Source organism: Scylla paramamosain, chromosome 6, assembly GCF_035594125.1.
Source record: "Scylla paramamosain isolate STU-SP2022 chromosome 6, ASM3559412v1, whole genome shotgun sequence".
Classification (NCBI taxonomy): Eukaryota; Metazoa; Arthropoda; class Malacostraca; order Decapoda; family Portunidae; genus Scylla; species Scylla paramamosain.
Window position 1 is genome coordinate 6,985,001 of NC_087156.1, and position 15,000 is coordinate 7,000,000.

General features: G+C 41.3%; 1 protein-coding gene across 5 annotated transcripts in view; it reads right to left on the reverse strand.

Annotated features, from left to right (window-relative positions):
- Positions 1-15,000, reverse strand: part of LOC135101270 (kin of IRRE-like protein 2) — a 350,738-nt gene that overhangs the window by 111,753 nt on the left and 223,985 nt on the right. For all 5 annotated transcript variants that reach the window (XM_064004974.1, XM_064004970.1, XM_064004972.1 and 2 more), the window contains exon 6: positions 14,088-14,232. In XM_064004974.1, the coding sequence (XP_063861044.1) occupies positions 14,088-14,232 (145 nt within the window). The remainder of the gene's footprint in view (positions 1-14,087; positions 14,233-15,000) is intronic.

Genomic DNA, 15,000 nt, shown 5'->3' on the forward strand with positions numbered 1-15,000 from the left:
TTCAAAGATGTAAAAAAAACGGTTTAGATAGAATCATAGCGTTTCGACAAAGCCTTCCATTCACTTAAGTTTTTAGTGAATTGCTGTAATAGAATTATGAATATTATATATATATATATATATATATATATATATTATATATATATATATATATATATATATATATATATATATATATATATATATATATATATATATATATATATATATATATATATATATATATATATATATATATATATATATATATATATATATATATATATATATATATATACATATATACACACCTGCCGAAACGATAATTACTCCCAGTGAGGTCTAAAGCACTGTTCAGGGGATGCTATGAACTTATTAAACCCAGCTATGACCTCACTGAACGTTTCCATTTGTGTGTCATAACACAAGGGGGCAGTCACAGCCTGCCCTCTAAAGACAACTCTCTTTCTCCACACAAAACTACAAGCACCTAATGACCACACACCCCTTCACTCAAAAATTTTAAAATCATCATGGCGACTCCTACACCAGCCTCGGAGTCCCCATCTGGGGAGGGGACCATAAATGTCCCCATGTCGGACTGCCTTTCTGTCGACGACCCTAAGTGTCTTGACACCCCCCTCAACTTTTTCTTCATTAACTTCTGTAACATTCGCGGTCTAAGATCTAATTTTCAAGCTGTAGAACACCACCTCTCCTCTTCTAAACCTCATCTTCTTTTCCTCAATGAAACTCAGGTGTCTGAGGCAACTGACAGTAGCCCCTTTTCTGTTCCCTCCTACTTTCTCTATCCTCATTTTCGATCCAAAGCTGGATGCTGCGTTTATGTGCGCAGTGACTTAACTTGCTCTCGTGCCCACGCTCTTGAATCTTCCGAGTTTTCCACAATCTGGCTACGACTGCAAAGTCGCTCTCAAACTAAATTTATCTCTGGTGTATACCACTCACCTAACTCCTCTGACTATAAGAAATTCTTTGACTACTTAACCTTCCAAAGTGGAGCACATTCTGACCCTCTTCCCTTTTGCAGAGATCTCCATTCTTGGAGACCTTAATATTCACCACCAGCTTTGGCTTTCCTCTCCCTTCACTGACCATTCTGGTGAACTAGCCTACAACTTTGCTATCCTCTACGACCTAGAGCAATTGGTGCAACATCCTACTCGTATTCCTGACCGTCTTGGAGATACACCCAACATTCTTGACCTTTTCCTGGACCTCTAATCCTTCTGCTTATGCTGTCACCCTTTCTTCTCCGTTGGACTCCTCCGATCACAATCTCATATCTGTATCTTGTCCTATCGCTCCAATCCCTCCTCAGGATCCCCCTAAGTGAAGGTGCCTCTGGCGTTTCGCCTCTGCTAGTTGGGGGGACCTGAGGAGGTATTTTGCTGATTTTCCTTGGAATGACTACTGCTTCCGTGTCAGGGACCCATCTTTGTGTGCTGAGCGCATAACAGAGGTGATAGTGTCTGGCACGGAGGCGTATATTCCTCACTCATTTTTTCGCCCTAAACCTTCTAAACCCTGGTTTAACACAGCTTGTTCTCGTGCTATACAAGATAGAGAGGTGGCCCCACAAAAAGGTACTTAAGCCTTCCATCACCAGAATCTCATACACTTTTATATTTCAGCCCGGGAACCATGCCAAGTCTGTTCTCCAACTAGCCAAAAACTCCTTCATTAACAGAAAGTGTCAAAATCTTTCAAGATCTAACTCCCCTCGTGACTTCTGGCATCTAGCCAAAAATATCTCCAATAACTTTGCTTCTTCTTTCTCTCCTCTGTTTCAACCAGATGGCACCACTTGCTATCACATCTATTTCTAAAGCTGAACTCTTCGCTTCAAACCTTTGGTAAAAAACTCTACCTTGGACGATTCTGGGGCTTGTTCCTCCCTCTCCTCCACCCTTTCTGACTACTTCATGCCCACCTATTAAAATTCTTCGCAATGATGTTTTCCCATGCCCACCGCTGGCCCTAAACCCTCGGAAGGCTTATGAACCTGATGGGGTCCCTCATATTGTTCTCCGAAACTGTGCCTTGCACCTTGCCTAGTCAAACTCTTTCAGCTCTGTCCTGTCAACATCTACCTTTCCTTCTTGCTGGAAGTTTGCCTACATTCAACCTGTTCCTAAAAAGGGTGACCGTTCCAATCCCTCAAACTACCGTGTCATATTGCTTTAATTTCCTGCCTATCTAAAGTTTTTGAATCTATCCCCAACAGGAATATTTTTAAACATCTATCACTTCACAACCTTCTATCTGATCGCCAGTATGGGTTCCGTTCAAGGGGGCCGGCCGCTCTACTGGTGATCTTCTGGCGTTCCTTACTGAGTCCTTGGTCGTGCTCTTTTAGGGGAAGATTTTGGTGAAACTTTTGTTGTTGCCTTGGACATATCAAAAGCTTTTGATTAGAGTCTGGCGCAAAGCTTTGATTTCCAAACTACCCTCCCTACGGTTTTCTATCCTTCTCTCTGTAATTTCATCTGAAGTTTCCTTTCTGACCGTTCTATTGCTGCTGTGGTAGACGGTCACTGTTCTTCTCCTAAATCTATTAACAGTGGTGTTCCTCAGGGTTCCTGTCCTGTCACTTACTCTCTTCTTAATACTCATTAATGAACTTCTAAACCAAACTTCTTGTCCTATCCGATCCTACGCTGATGATACCATCCTGCACTTTTCCACGTCCTTTTCATAGACGTCCAACACTTCAGGGAGGGTAAACATTTCACGCAGGGAAGCCACACAACGCTTGACTTCTGATCTTCCTAAAATTTCTGATTGGGGGGCAGAGCAAAACTTGGTATTGTTCAATGCCTCAAAAAACTCAATTCCCTCCATCTATCAACTCGACACCACCTTCCAGACAACTATCCCCTCTTCTTCAATGACACCTCAACTGTCCCCCTCTTCTACACTGAACATCCTCACTCTGTCCTTTACTTATAATCTGAAGTGTAAACTTCATATCTCATCTCTAGCTAATAGAGCTTCTATGGAGTTAGGTGTTCTGAGCTGTCTCCGCCAGTTCTTCTCACCCCTCCAGCTGCTAACTCTGTACAAGGGCCTTATCCGTCCATGTATGGAGTATGCTTTCATATGTCTGGGAGGATTCCACTCCTACTGCTCTTCTAGACAGGATGGAATGAAAAGCTTTTTCGTCTCATCAACTCCTCTCCTCTAACTGACTGTCTTCAGCCTCTCTTTCACCACCGCAATGTTGTATCTCTAGCTGTCTTTCAACCGCTATTTTCATGCTAACTGCTCTTCTGATCTTGCTAACTGCATGCCTCCCCTCCTCCCGCGGCCTCGCTGCACAAGACTTTCTTCTTTCTCTCACCCCTATTCTGTCCACCTCTCTAACGCAAGAGTTTAACCACAATTCTCAATTATTCATCCCTTTCTCTGGTAAACTCTGTAACTCCCTGTCTCCTTCTGTATTTCCACCTTCCTATGACTTGAATTCTTTCAAGAAGGAGGTTTTCAAGGCACTTATTCATCAATTTTTGACCACTGCTTTGATCCTTTTATGGGACTGGCATTTCAGTGGGCTTTTTTTTTTTATTAGATTTTTGTTGCCTTTGGGCCAGTGTACCTTCCTATAAAAAAAAGAAAGGAAAAAAAAAAAAACATAAACAAAATAAAAAAAAATAAACATATATATATATATATATATATATATATATATATATATATATATATATATATATACTATATATATATATATATATATATATATATATATATATATAATAATATATATATATATATATATATATATATATATATCTATGCACACGTGCATAACACAAATAGAAAGATGGAGAGAGAGAGAGAGAGAGAGAGAAAGAGGAGAGAGAGAGAGAGGAGAAGAGAGAGAGAGAGAGAGAGAGAGAGAGAGAGAGAGAGAGAGGAGAGAGAGAGAGAGAGGAGAGAGAGAGGAGAGAGAGAGGAGAGAGAATATTAAACCCCTCCGCAACGAAAAAAAAAAAAAAAAAATCCAGCTCTTCCCCACACACGCAACAGCCTAAAAAAAAAAAAGACCATCAAAAGAAAAAAAAAAAGGAATAAGAATATATAAATTAAATTAGAAATGATGACGAGTGATAAAAACTAGACCAAAAAAAAAAAAATCTTAATAAGGCAAAATAAAACAAATGTAATAATGAACCTTGACAAAAGAAGAAAGAGCGACAGAGGGAGAAAAGTATGTGTATGTGTGTGTTTGTTTGAGTGTGTGTGTGTGTGTGTGTGTGTGTGTGTGTGTGTGTATGTGTGTATGTGTGTGTGTGTGTGAGTGTAGGAGAGTGGGAGAGTGGGAGAGTGGCGAGGCATTGTCAGAGGAAGGTTGTGTGACTTGGAGAAACAAAACTCCTCCATTTCTTTCCTCCGGACGGCAAGGCAGGTGACAGGTAGGGTGAGAGGAGGTAGGGCAGCGTGCTGAGTTGTGGAGGGAAGGGCAAAAGAAAGCCAGGATGGACAGTTGCGAGCAGAGAAAAAGAGTGCAGAGAGAGAGAGAGAGAGAGAGAGAGAGAGAGAGGAAGAGAGAGAGAGAGAGAGAGAGAGAGAGAGAGAGAGAGAGAGAGAGAGAGAGAGAGAGTGGGAACGGACGCACCAATGAAGGGCCGTGATGAGAGAAGGAACAGGTGGAGGAGGTGGAGGAAAGGCCAAGGAGGAGGGGGGGGGAAATGTTAGTAAGAATGAGCGTGGAGGGAGAGGAGAGATGAGAATTACCTGGACTCATATCTGACGAAAAAAAAAAAAAAAAAAAGAAAGGAAAAGTGCTAGAATGAATGAGCGGGAACGCAGAAAGGAAGAGAGGAAAAAAAATGAATGGATGAATGAACGAGTGACTGAGTGAGTGAGTAGAGGAAGTAAGGGAAAGTGAAAAAAAGAAATGAAAGGGTGGAGGAAGGAAATAAAGGGATAAAGGGGGCCATGATGTAAAAAGACACGAAAGAGGGAAGGGCGGAAGGAAGGAAGGAGAGGAAGGGGAGATGATATAAAAGAGAAAATAAGGCAGTTGAACTTAAAAAAGTGAGAACTAAAGAAAAAGGGAATTGAAAAGATGAAGAGGGAGATATGTTGACCAGGAAGAAAGAAAGAGGAAAAGAAATATCGGAAGGCGTAATCTTAGGTTAAGAGGAAGGTGAAAATACGTTTAAGTATTGGAAATTGGAAATCCTGAGAGAGAGAGAGAGAGAGAGAGAGAGAGAGAGAGAGAGAGAGAGAGAGAGAGAGAGAGAGAGAGAGAGAGAGAGAGAGAGAGAGAGAGTAAAGAGGTACACACTTCTCAACAGCTTCCCTCATCACATCAGCATCACCTCGCCACCATCATCACCACAAACCATACTTTTTACTCCTCCTCCTCCTCCTCCTCCTCCTCCTCCTCCTCCTCTTCCTCCTCCTCCAATCTCTCCCGCACCATCCAGTCACTTCAAATCACCTATTCTCGTCCTGCCATTCATTCCCCCATCACCCTTTCCTTCACTAACAACCTATTCTTCTCCTCCCTCTTCTTCGCCTCCTTATCATCCAAACCTTATCTCAAACTCCTTATTACTTATCCACCGAAATTTCCCTCACTCTTCCTTCCAAATTACTCAACGTCAGTACAGCACTTCATTTTCTACTTCTCTTTCCTCCCCTCCTCTGCCAGTTCTACCCTCCCTTCTGTCCTTTGCCACCTCCTTCAGTCTTCCCTCCCTCGGCATCATCTACAAGGGGAGTGAAGGAGTAATTATTGCCTTCCATCCTCTTTCATAAGATCTTGCCTCTCATTTGTTCTTGAGAGGATCATTCTTCCTCCTCCCTCTCGTCTAGCAGCATTCAACAGCTTCCCCTATTTCGCTTCCCGTGAGGCGCAAACTCTGTATCGTACCGCCTTTTCTTCTCTTTAGCCTCGTGTGTGCCAGCTTGTCTCTTTCTGCCTCCCTGCTCCTGTGTTTGCATGTCTGTTTGGTATTTTCTGACACACTGGACTAAGTGCATTTCTCTCTCTCTCTCTCTCTCTCTCTCTCTCTCTCTCTCTCTCTCTCTCTCTCTCTCTCTCTCTCTCTCTCTCTCTCTCTCTCTCTCTCTCTCTCTCTCTCTCTCTCTCTCTCTCTCTCCTAGTACGGAGACATAAGTATAGCCACAGCTACGTACCCTCAACACACACACACACACACACACACACACACACACACACACACACACACACACACACACACACACACACACACACACACACACACTACTAAATTCCCTGTTTTAATATTTTAACTTGTCTCGGGCACATTCCAGTAGCCACTTCACTATTTTTATCGCGGTACAGCCGGCGGGGAGAGCCATGGCCGCATCGGGAGTGCAGCGATACAAATTTTAGCGGCACTTTCCTACTCGAAGTGCTTAATTCCTTTCAGTGAGAGGCGAGAGACGAATCGAATAGCTATTATGGAAGAAAGAAAGATTATACTTTAACAGTAAAAGGAGATTCGTGGCCGTTGTGAACCGTTGCAATGCTTTTCCATACACTATTCGAAAAAGCATCCGACGTCCCACAACCTTGCACATACTTTCGTGGAGCCAAAAGAAAAAAAAAAAAAATCCATCACCAGCACCATTAAGTGTACTCAAAACACTGGCAGGCTTCACAACCTTATCCTGAGCACCATAAGCCTCTTGAAAAACTGAGAGCCACTCGGACACCATGAAAACCTAACATTCTATCACGCTGAGGAACGCAAAACCTAACAACACTATTAATACAGAATAATGAAAGTTTCTCCATATCACCGCGATGAATAAAAAAAAAAAAAAAAAAAAGTTGGGGCTTGATAGACATGTCAATGCCGAAAACACCAGCTAATTCATTTATGCAGAAGACAACAAGTCCCTAACTGATTTTCTTACAACTGACCATAAGCTACAACTAAATGCAGCAAGATCGGTAAGTGAACCCAACAATCTACTACAGGAACTTGTAATCTCAACAAATTTACTGAGACTTCATGATCAGTTCATTACCCTTTCTTCATTTTCCCAGTGTATGTGGTTATTGCAAGCCTTCTCCAGTCATTCCTTTTTTTTTTCTTCTTCTAATGGATCTGCTGCTCCTTTCATTCATTCTTTGCATTTCCGCTTTAATTTCAAATCTCAATTTCACTCTGCCTCCTCCCCATTCTTCTTTCAACAGGTTTTCTTATCACTTAATAAGTTCATCACCTATTCTTACTAGTTATTATTAATAAGTTTCATTAATTAAACCTCTGCTTTGTACACAAGAACAGTTTGTAGGAAGTAAAAATCCCCTTGACATTTCTGTAAACATTCTTAAACACCGTCTCTCTTCTGCAGCTTGTTCCTTGCTTCTCACTTCCAGCAAAGCGGATTGACAGCAGCAGGTAACTCACGACTGGCTGGTGCACAAACTAAATTCACATAACTATCTTGTCGTTCGCTCTCAGTCTTCGAGCACTGCTGGAATACATGCTTTGCTTTGCTATCGGCGTCCTTGGTAAAAACAAACCCATAAAAATGCTCCCCAGCGGTACACACAATATATATAATGTAATTTACTACCTGTACAAATACACAACATAAATATACCACACGAAATGAAATAATCAAATAAAAAAGTACATGTACAAAATTAGTAGACACACACACACACACACACACACACACACACACACACACACACACACACACACACACACACACATACACACTCTCAGCCACATTTATATTACACTCGCAGTCCTTTTCACGCATATGAACACATAAAACACACACACACACACACACACACACACACACACACACACACACACACACACACACACACACACACACACACACACACACACACACACACAAACACACACACACACACACACACACACACACACACACACACACACACACACACACACGTAATGACAACCATCAGCCATACAGAGTGAAGTGATTACGCTTGATGTTTACACTCCTGGGTCAGGCAAGCAGAAAAAAATGAACAACAACAACAACAACAACAACAACAACAACAACAACAACAGTAACTATCTTAATAAATAAAACTAAATTACTACAAGAACTTCAATAAATACAAATACAAATACAAAGCAAGAAAAATAAATATTAAACAAATTACATATAAGAACATAAGAACATGAGAAAATATGCAAAGCATGAAAAATTATATTAAATACATTTACATATAAGAACATAAGAATATAAAAAAAAGGAAAGCTGCAAGAAGCCATCAGGCTTACACGTGGCAGTCCCTGTATAAAATATACCTACGTACTTCTACGCGTACCTACCATCCCTATCCATGTATCTGTCTAATCTTCTCTTAAAGCTCGTTGATGACTCAGCACTAGCAATCTGATTACTGAGTTTGTTCCATTCATCTACCACTCTATTTTGAGAACCAATTCCTTCCTATATTTTTCATAAACGTATTTTTTAAGCCTGAACCTTATTTTTTTTTTGTTCTATCTTGGCTAATGACCTAGAGAATTTTCCTTACGTCCGCCTAGCTATAACCCCTATACAACTTAAAGACTTCTATCAGATCCCCTCTTCACCTCCGTCTCTCTAAAGAATGTAAATTTAACAGCTTCAGTCTTATTTCGTAAGGAATACCCCTTATCCTCCGTATCATTTTAGTCATTGTCCTTTGTACTGATTCTAATAGACCTATATCCTTCCTGTAATATGGGGACTAGAACTGCACAGCGTAGTCTAGATGAGGTCTGACTAGAGCCAAATATAATTTTAATATTACCTCGGAAATTTTACTTCTAACACTTCTAAAAATTAGTCCTAATACACTATTTCCCCTATTTCTGGCCTCTATACATTTTTTCTTAGACTGAGATCAGAGCTAACTATAACTCCTTAAATCTTTTCGTACCCAGAACCTACAAGAGCTTCGGTGTTTATTGTGTACCTACTGTGTGGGTTTCCTCTTCCAACGCTAAGTATTTTGCATTTGTTAATATTAAACTGCATTTGCCATCTGTCTTTCCATTCGTTCATCCTATCAAAATCTGCTTGCAAGGCGATAACATCCGAATCTGACCTAATTAATCTACCTACCTTCGTGTCATCCGCAAATTTACTAACATCACTACTAATTCCACTATCCAAGTTATTAATATATATTAAAAAGGACAATGGCCCTAAAACTGATCCCTGTCGCACCCCACTAATTACTTGACCCCACTCGGATTTAGAGACATTTATTACAATTCTCTGTCGTCTGTCCCCTAGCCACGATCTTATCGTGGGGGTCTAACCTTTCTCAGGAGCCTCTGATGACCTTGTCAAACGCTTTACTAAAGTCTAGATATAGGATGTCATAACTATCACCATTATCTGCCGACTCGTAAACTTTACTGTAAAAACTCAAGTTCGTAAGGCAAGACTTCCCCTTCGTGAAGCCATGCTGTGACTAATTTATCAAGTTATGTTTGTCTAAATGGTCCTTAATGTTTCTCGTGATTACTGATTCCATTATTTTGCCTTCAATTGAAGTTAAACTGACTGGTCTATAATTACACGTTAAAGTTTTATCTCCTTTCTTAAAGAAGGATACCACATTCGCCTACCTCCGCATTACCGGTATTTCACCTGAGTCTAGTGATTTCCTAAAGATTAACTAACTTACTAACTAACAAACTAACTAACTAACTAACTAACTAACTAACTTACCAACTAACTAACTAACGGTTCACTATAACGTCTTTGCTTTCTCTGGGGATATATTTCGTCTGGTCCTGGTGACTTGATTTTTTTTTTAAGCTTATCTATCTACTGTTCCACTATTTCCTTAATTTTGGAAATATCTGTCAGCTTTTCATTACCTTTTGCTCCAAAAATCTGCTCACTATCCGGCATTTCCTACATGTTTTCCTAGGTGAAGACAGTTTAGAAATACTCGTTCAGAATCTTACTCTTCCCCAGAACTAACCAGCTCACCATCAGCTGCCTTTAATAATCTATTCTTTCTGCATTCTTCGTCCTCTGTACCTGATAAAATCCCTTGGGATCGGTCTCCGCCTGGCTGGCTACCTTTAATTCAAAACTGTTTTTAGCTTTCTTCGTTAACCTCTTTCCCTGCCTTTAATATCTTATTTACATCTCTCTTCAGTCCTATGTAGTGTTTTAACCTACCAGTCATCCACTTAGGGTTAATCTTCTGTGATCTTATTTTTCAATAAGAGATGTTCTGTAAGATCACCAGTAGAGCGGCCTCAACAAAAAACATACTGGTGATCAGATAGAAGATTGTGTAGTGATAGATGTTTAAGAATCTTCCTGTTGAGAATATATTCAAAAACTTTAGAGAGGCAGGAAATTAAAGCAATAGGACGGTCACCCTTTTGAGGAACAAGCTGAATGTTGGTAAACTTACAGCAAAACGGAAATGTAGATGTTGAGAGACAGAGTTGAAAGAGCTTGATTAGGCACGGAGACACAGTTTCAGAGAACAATAGGAGGGACCTCATCAGGTCCATAAGCCTTCTGAGAGTTTAGGGTAGCGAGGGCATAAAAAACATCACTGCAAAGGATTTTAATGGGTAGCATGAAATAATCAGAGGGTGGAGGAGAGGGAGGAACAAGCTCTGAATCATCCAAGGTAGAGTTTTTAGCAAAGGTTTAGGCGAAGAGTTCAGCTTTAGAAATAGATGAGATGGCAGTGGTGCCATCAGGTTGAAATAAAGGAGGGAAAGAAGAAACAAAGTTATTGGAGATATTTTTGGCTAGGTGCCAGAAGTTACGAGAGGAGTTAGATCTTGAAAGATTTTGGCACTTTCTATTAATGTAGGAGTTTTTGGCTAGTTGGAGAGCAAACTTGGCATGATTCCGAGCAGAAATATAAAGCACGTGAGCTTCTGGCGATGGAAGGCTCAAGTACCCTTTGTGGGCCACCTCTCTGTCATGTATAGCACGAGAACAGGCTGTGTTAAATCAAGGTTTGGAAGGTTTAGGTCGAGAGAAAGCGTGAGGAATGTACGCCTTCATGCTAGACACTATCACCTCTGTTGTGTTCTCGGCACATAGAGACGGTTCTCTGACACGGAAGGAGTAGTCATTCCAAGGAAATTCATCATAATACCTCCTCAGGTCCCCTAAATGAGCAGAGGCAAAATGACAGAGGCACCTTCGCTTAGGGGATCCTGAGGAGGGATTGGAGCCATAGGAGAAGATACAGATGTGATATTGTGATCGGAGGAGCCCAACGGAGAAGATATGATAACAGCAGAAGCAGAAGGATTAGTGGTTAGGAAAAGGTAAAAAAACGTTGGGGGTATCTCCAAGACGGTCAGGAATACGAGTAGGGTGTTGCACCAATTGCTCTAGGTCATGGAGGATAGCAAAGTTGTAGGCTAGTTCACCAGGAAGGTCAGTGAAGGGAGAGAAAAGCCATAAATGATGGTGAACTACCACATCTGGCTGATTGTACCTTCCACTTCTATTTATTCCTGCCATAGTGAGGTGTTACTTTCCTTCGTAGCATTCGGTGACCTGTACACTAATCTTAGTATTACTGAAAGTGATCCTTTCTTAATATTAACCCATATCGACTCTGTTTTGCTATCTACTTTAATTTTATTGTTAATACAACATTGTAATGTGTCCCTGTCATACAACGCGACGCCTCCTCCTCGCCTGTTTTCCCTGCCTGTATAGAATAGTGTATAGCCATCTATCTTTACCTGTGGATTAAATACTTTTCCTGACATATCAAACAAAGTTTCTGTTAAAGCAATGATATCAAAGTTTTCTACACACGCGATTCCTCTTAGCAAATCTATTTTACTCAAAATAGTTCTATAATTCGTGTAATAAACATTTAAGCTATTTCTCATCTTCGTGAGCTCGTTACCTTTCCAGATTTAGCTGATTTGTCCTTCATCTCGTTCTCACAAGTCCTTCCTCTCTCTTGACTAACGAAAAAAGCGCTGGGGTGCAGTTACCTCCCGCTCTAGTGTTCCGGCCAAAATTTGAACACCCTGGCGTGATAAATGCACTCCATCCCTGGCATACAAGGTGTCCTTGCCATAGAAGTGGTCCCAGTTGCCAATGAATGTCCATCCATTACTCTTACAATGATTCGTGAGCCTGCGATTCACTGTAATAGCCCTGGACACTCACTCCGCACCAACTCCCTTCCTCGGCAAGACACTACATACCACAGAAATTCCATCCTTGTTCCTAATCTTATCCAAAGCCTGTCTAAACTTCCAGAACAGCTCATCACTCCTGACCTTACCAAAGTCATTATCTCCAGCGATGAGATAAAAACAGTGGGGTTGGTCCTATAATTTTCCAAGCACATGTCTAGCCTATCTGCTACCTTTCCTATCCTCCCATCCTCCACGCAAGCTTCCTATCTCTGGCACAAAATGCACTAAATTCCTAACCTGACTATCACCAAGCACAAGCACTCTACCTTGGGGGAAGGTAACTACGTCTGCCCCCTCCTTCCTCTCCTTGTCTCCTCCCGCCACGTCCGCCTCCTCCTCTGTCACTCCCTCCAACACAGTGAAGGGATTCCTCGTCTCCGCGTGGCGCCTCTCGAGGCGAGGCACCTTGAGAACCTTCAACCTCTTGGCGCCCCTGCACACAACTGACCACCGTTCCTCCGTCGCCTTACTAGGTAAGATGACGGCGGGGCTTGACGCTGCCTCAAGTGCTGAGATCCTTTTACAGAACTCAGCCTGCACCTCAGAAATCTTTCGATGAAACTCAGACTACACCTCTGAGACTTTCGCAACGAAGGTCTCGAGAAAAGCATTACTAACACAACCAGACGACTCAACAGCAAAAATCGCCATGTCTACACTAGCTAGCTATAGCGCCAGGTCACTGCTCACTAAAGACATATTTATCATAATTTATCTGATAAATATAACAAAAAAAATCCTACGGTAAAAGAGTAGTATCATCCATGAAAAAAAAAAATAATTATAAAATATTGGTTACATTTAGCCTCAAGAAAATAATAATAAACACAGGAGTCGGTTTTACAACAAAGGTTGAAAGTGACATTAAAGTAAACGAACCGTAAGACCAAACCAGCACCAACAACAGACTTTCCTTCCTTTCTCCAATGCAAGAAGAAAACGGAAAGCGAGGCAAACACCGAACCATAAACAAGAAGATAATAAACATTGCATAGGAACGGCCACGGGAAAAGGTGAACACACACACACACACACACACACACACACACACACACACACAAAGTGGTTAGGGAATAAGGGAGGGGAGGTGGGTAGGGAGAAGATGAATGAGTAGGAAAAAAAGAGGATAGGGAGTGGGGGGAGAGGGAGGGAAGAAAGGAGAGGCAAGGGAACAACTTACTTCAAGACGAAATGAATGGAAGCACAACAATAAGAAAGGGACACATGGGGGAGACTTGCAGCACATTGTTTCTACGCAATCCCGGCGTAACGATGGAAACTGAATGAAAAAAAAAAAAAATAATAAATAAAACAAAATAAATAAAATAAAATGCAATGATAGTAGTACAAAAGTATATGAAAAAAAAAAAGATAAGACGTAGACTCGCGTGTCACTCACAAGGTTAAGATCACAGCAGTTAAAGACAACGACTATAGAAGATTTGCCAACACAGCGAGACCCAAATAAACAACAACCAATCTGAGAAAGACTGCAGAAAGTGAAGGAATAACGGTCACCAGAAATAATTATTGGAAGTCACACACATACACACACACACACACCCACACAAACACACACACAAACACACACACACACACACACACACACACACACACACACACACACACACACACACACACACACACAGAGATAGATAGATAAACAGGTTGATTGATTACAAACAGAATAAAGAGCCATAAATTACGATTCCAGGTATCTATTTATAACGATACCCATTATTACACATTAGCTAGTCACAGCACAAGAACCCAACCGAAACAAACTGTAAAAAAAACTAGGAAATAATTTATATGACCACACACACACACACACACACACACACACACACACACACACACACACACACAACAGAAACAAAGAAGAGACCCAACACTCACAGTACACGTTGAGGCGCAGGCTGTCCTCGCGTGCTGACTGCGAGATGTGCTGGTTGATGGCGCGACACGTAAGGTGCTTTCCGCTGTCGGTCATCTCGGCGCGGTACTTGAGGATGGAGGTGGTCACGTTGCTATCTGGGGAGGTCTGTTGAGTAGGAGTAGAAAGGACAAAGGTCAGCGCGGGTCAACTCAGGTCTCAGGGTGTGTGTGTGTGTGTGTGTGTTTGTGTGTGTGTGTGTGTGTGAAAATTATGAGAAAAAGGAACGTGGGGAAAAATAAGAGAGAAAAAAGTAGTGGTCGACAGTGACAAGCTCGCGAATTACTGTGCAGAACGTGAGTATTCTACATCCCCAAGTTCTTTACATGAGTGGAGGATTGCGTGCGTGGGTTTATGAAGGGGAAATAGAGGTGGTGAAGCGTCACTGGAGGGCAGGGGACGCGTGTTGTGGAAAGAACTCATGGATGAAGTGCTTGAGGGAGGGAAACACGGACCAAGACACGTACAGAGGCGAAAGATTTTGTGTCGGATGGATAAAAAAGGAATGTAATTGATGAGATGGGGACGCGATGAAAAATGGAGGGAACTGATAAATGAAGGAGAGGGCAGGAGACGGAGCAGATTAATGCGTTCAAAGACTAAACATGGAAAAAGGGAGAGATTATAAGCAAATAAAAATAGTAATTCATTTCAGAGAAAGAAACAATATGGAAAAAAAAATAATTAGCAATGGGACGACATTAATATTAATAAGCCCCACCGGTATTAAATGTTCTATAATTCATGATGCACATAACTGACCGTCAGCTCAACCATTTATAACTGCCATAACATTTTACGATTCATGTTGAAGCACGCTTAGGCTGTAAATACACAACGTTCAAGGTTATTAATGAGTGATCAAAACATAATCGC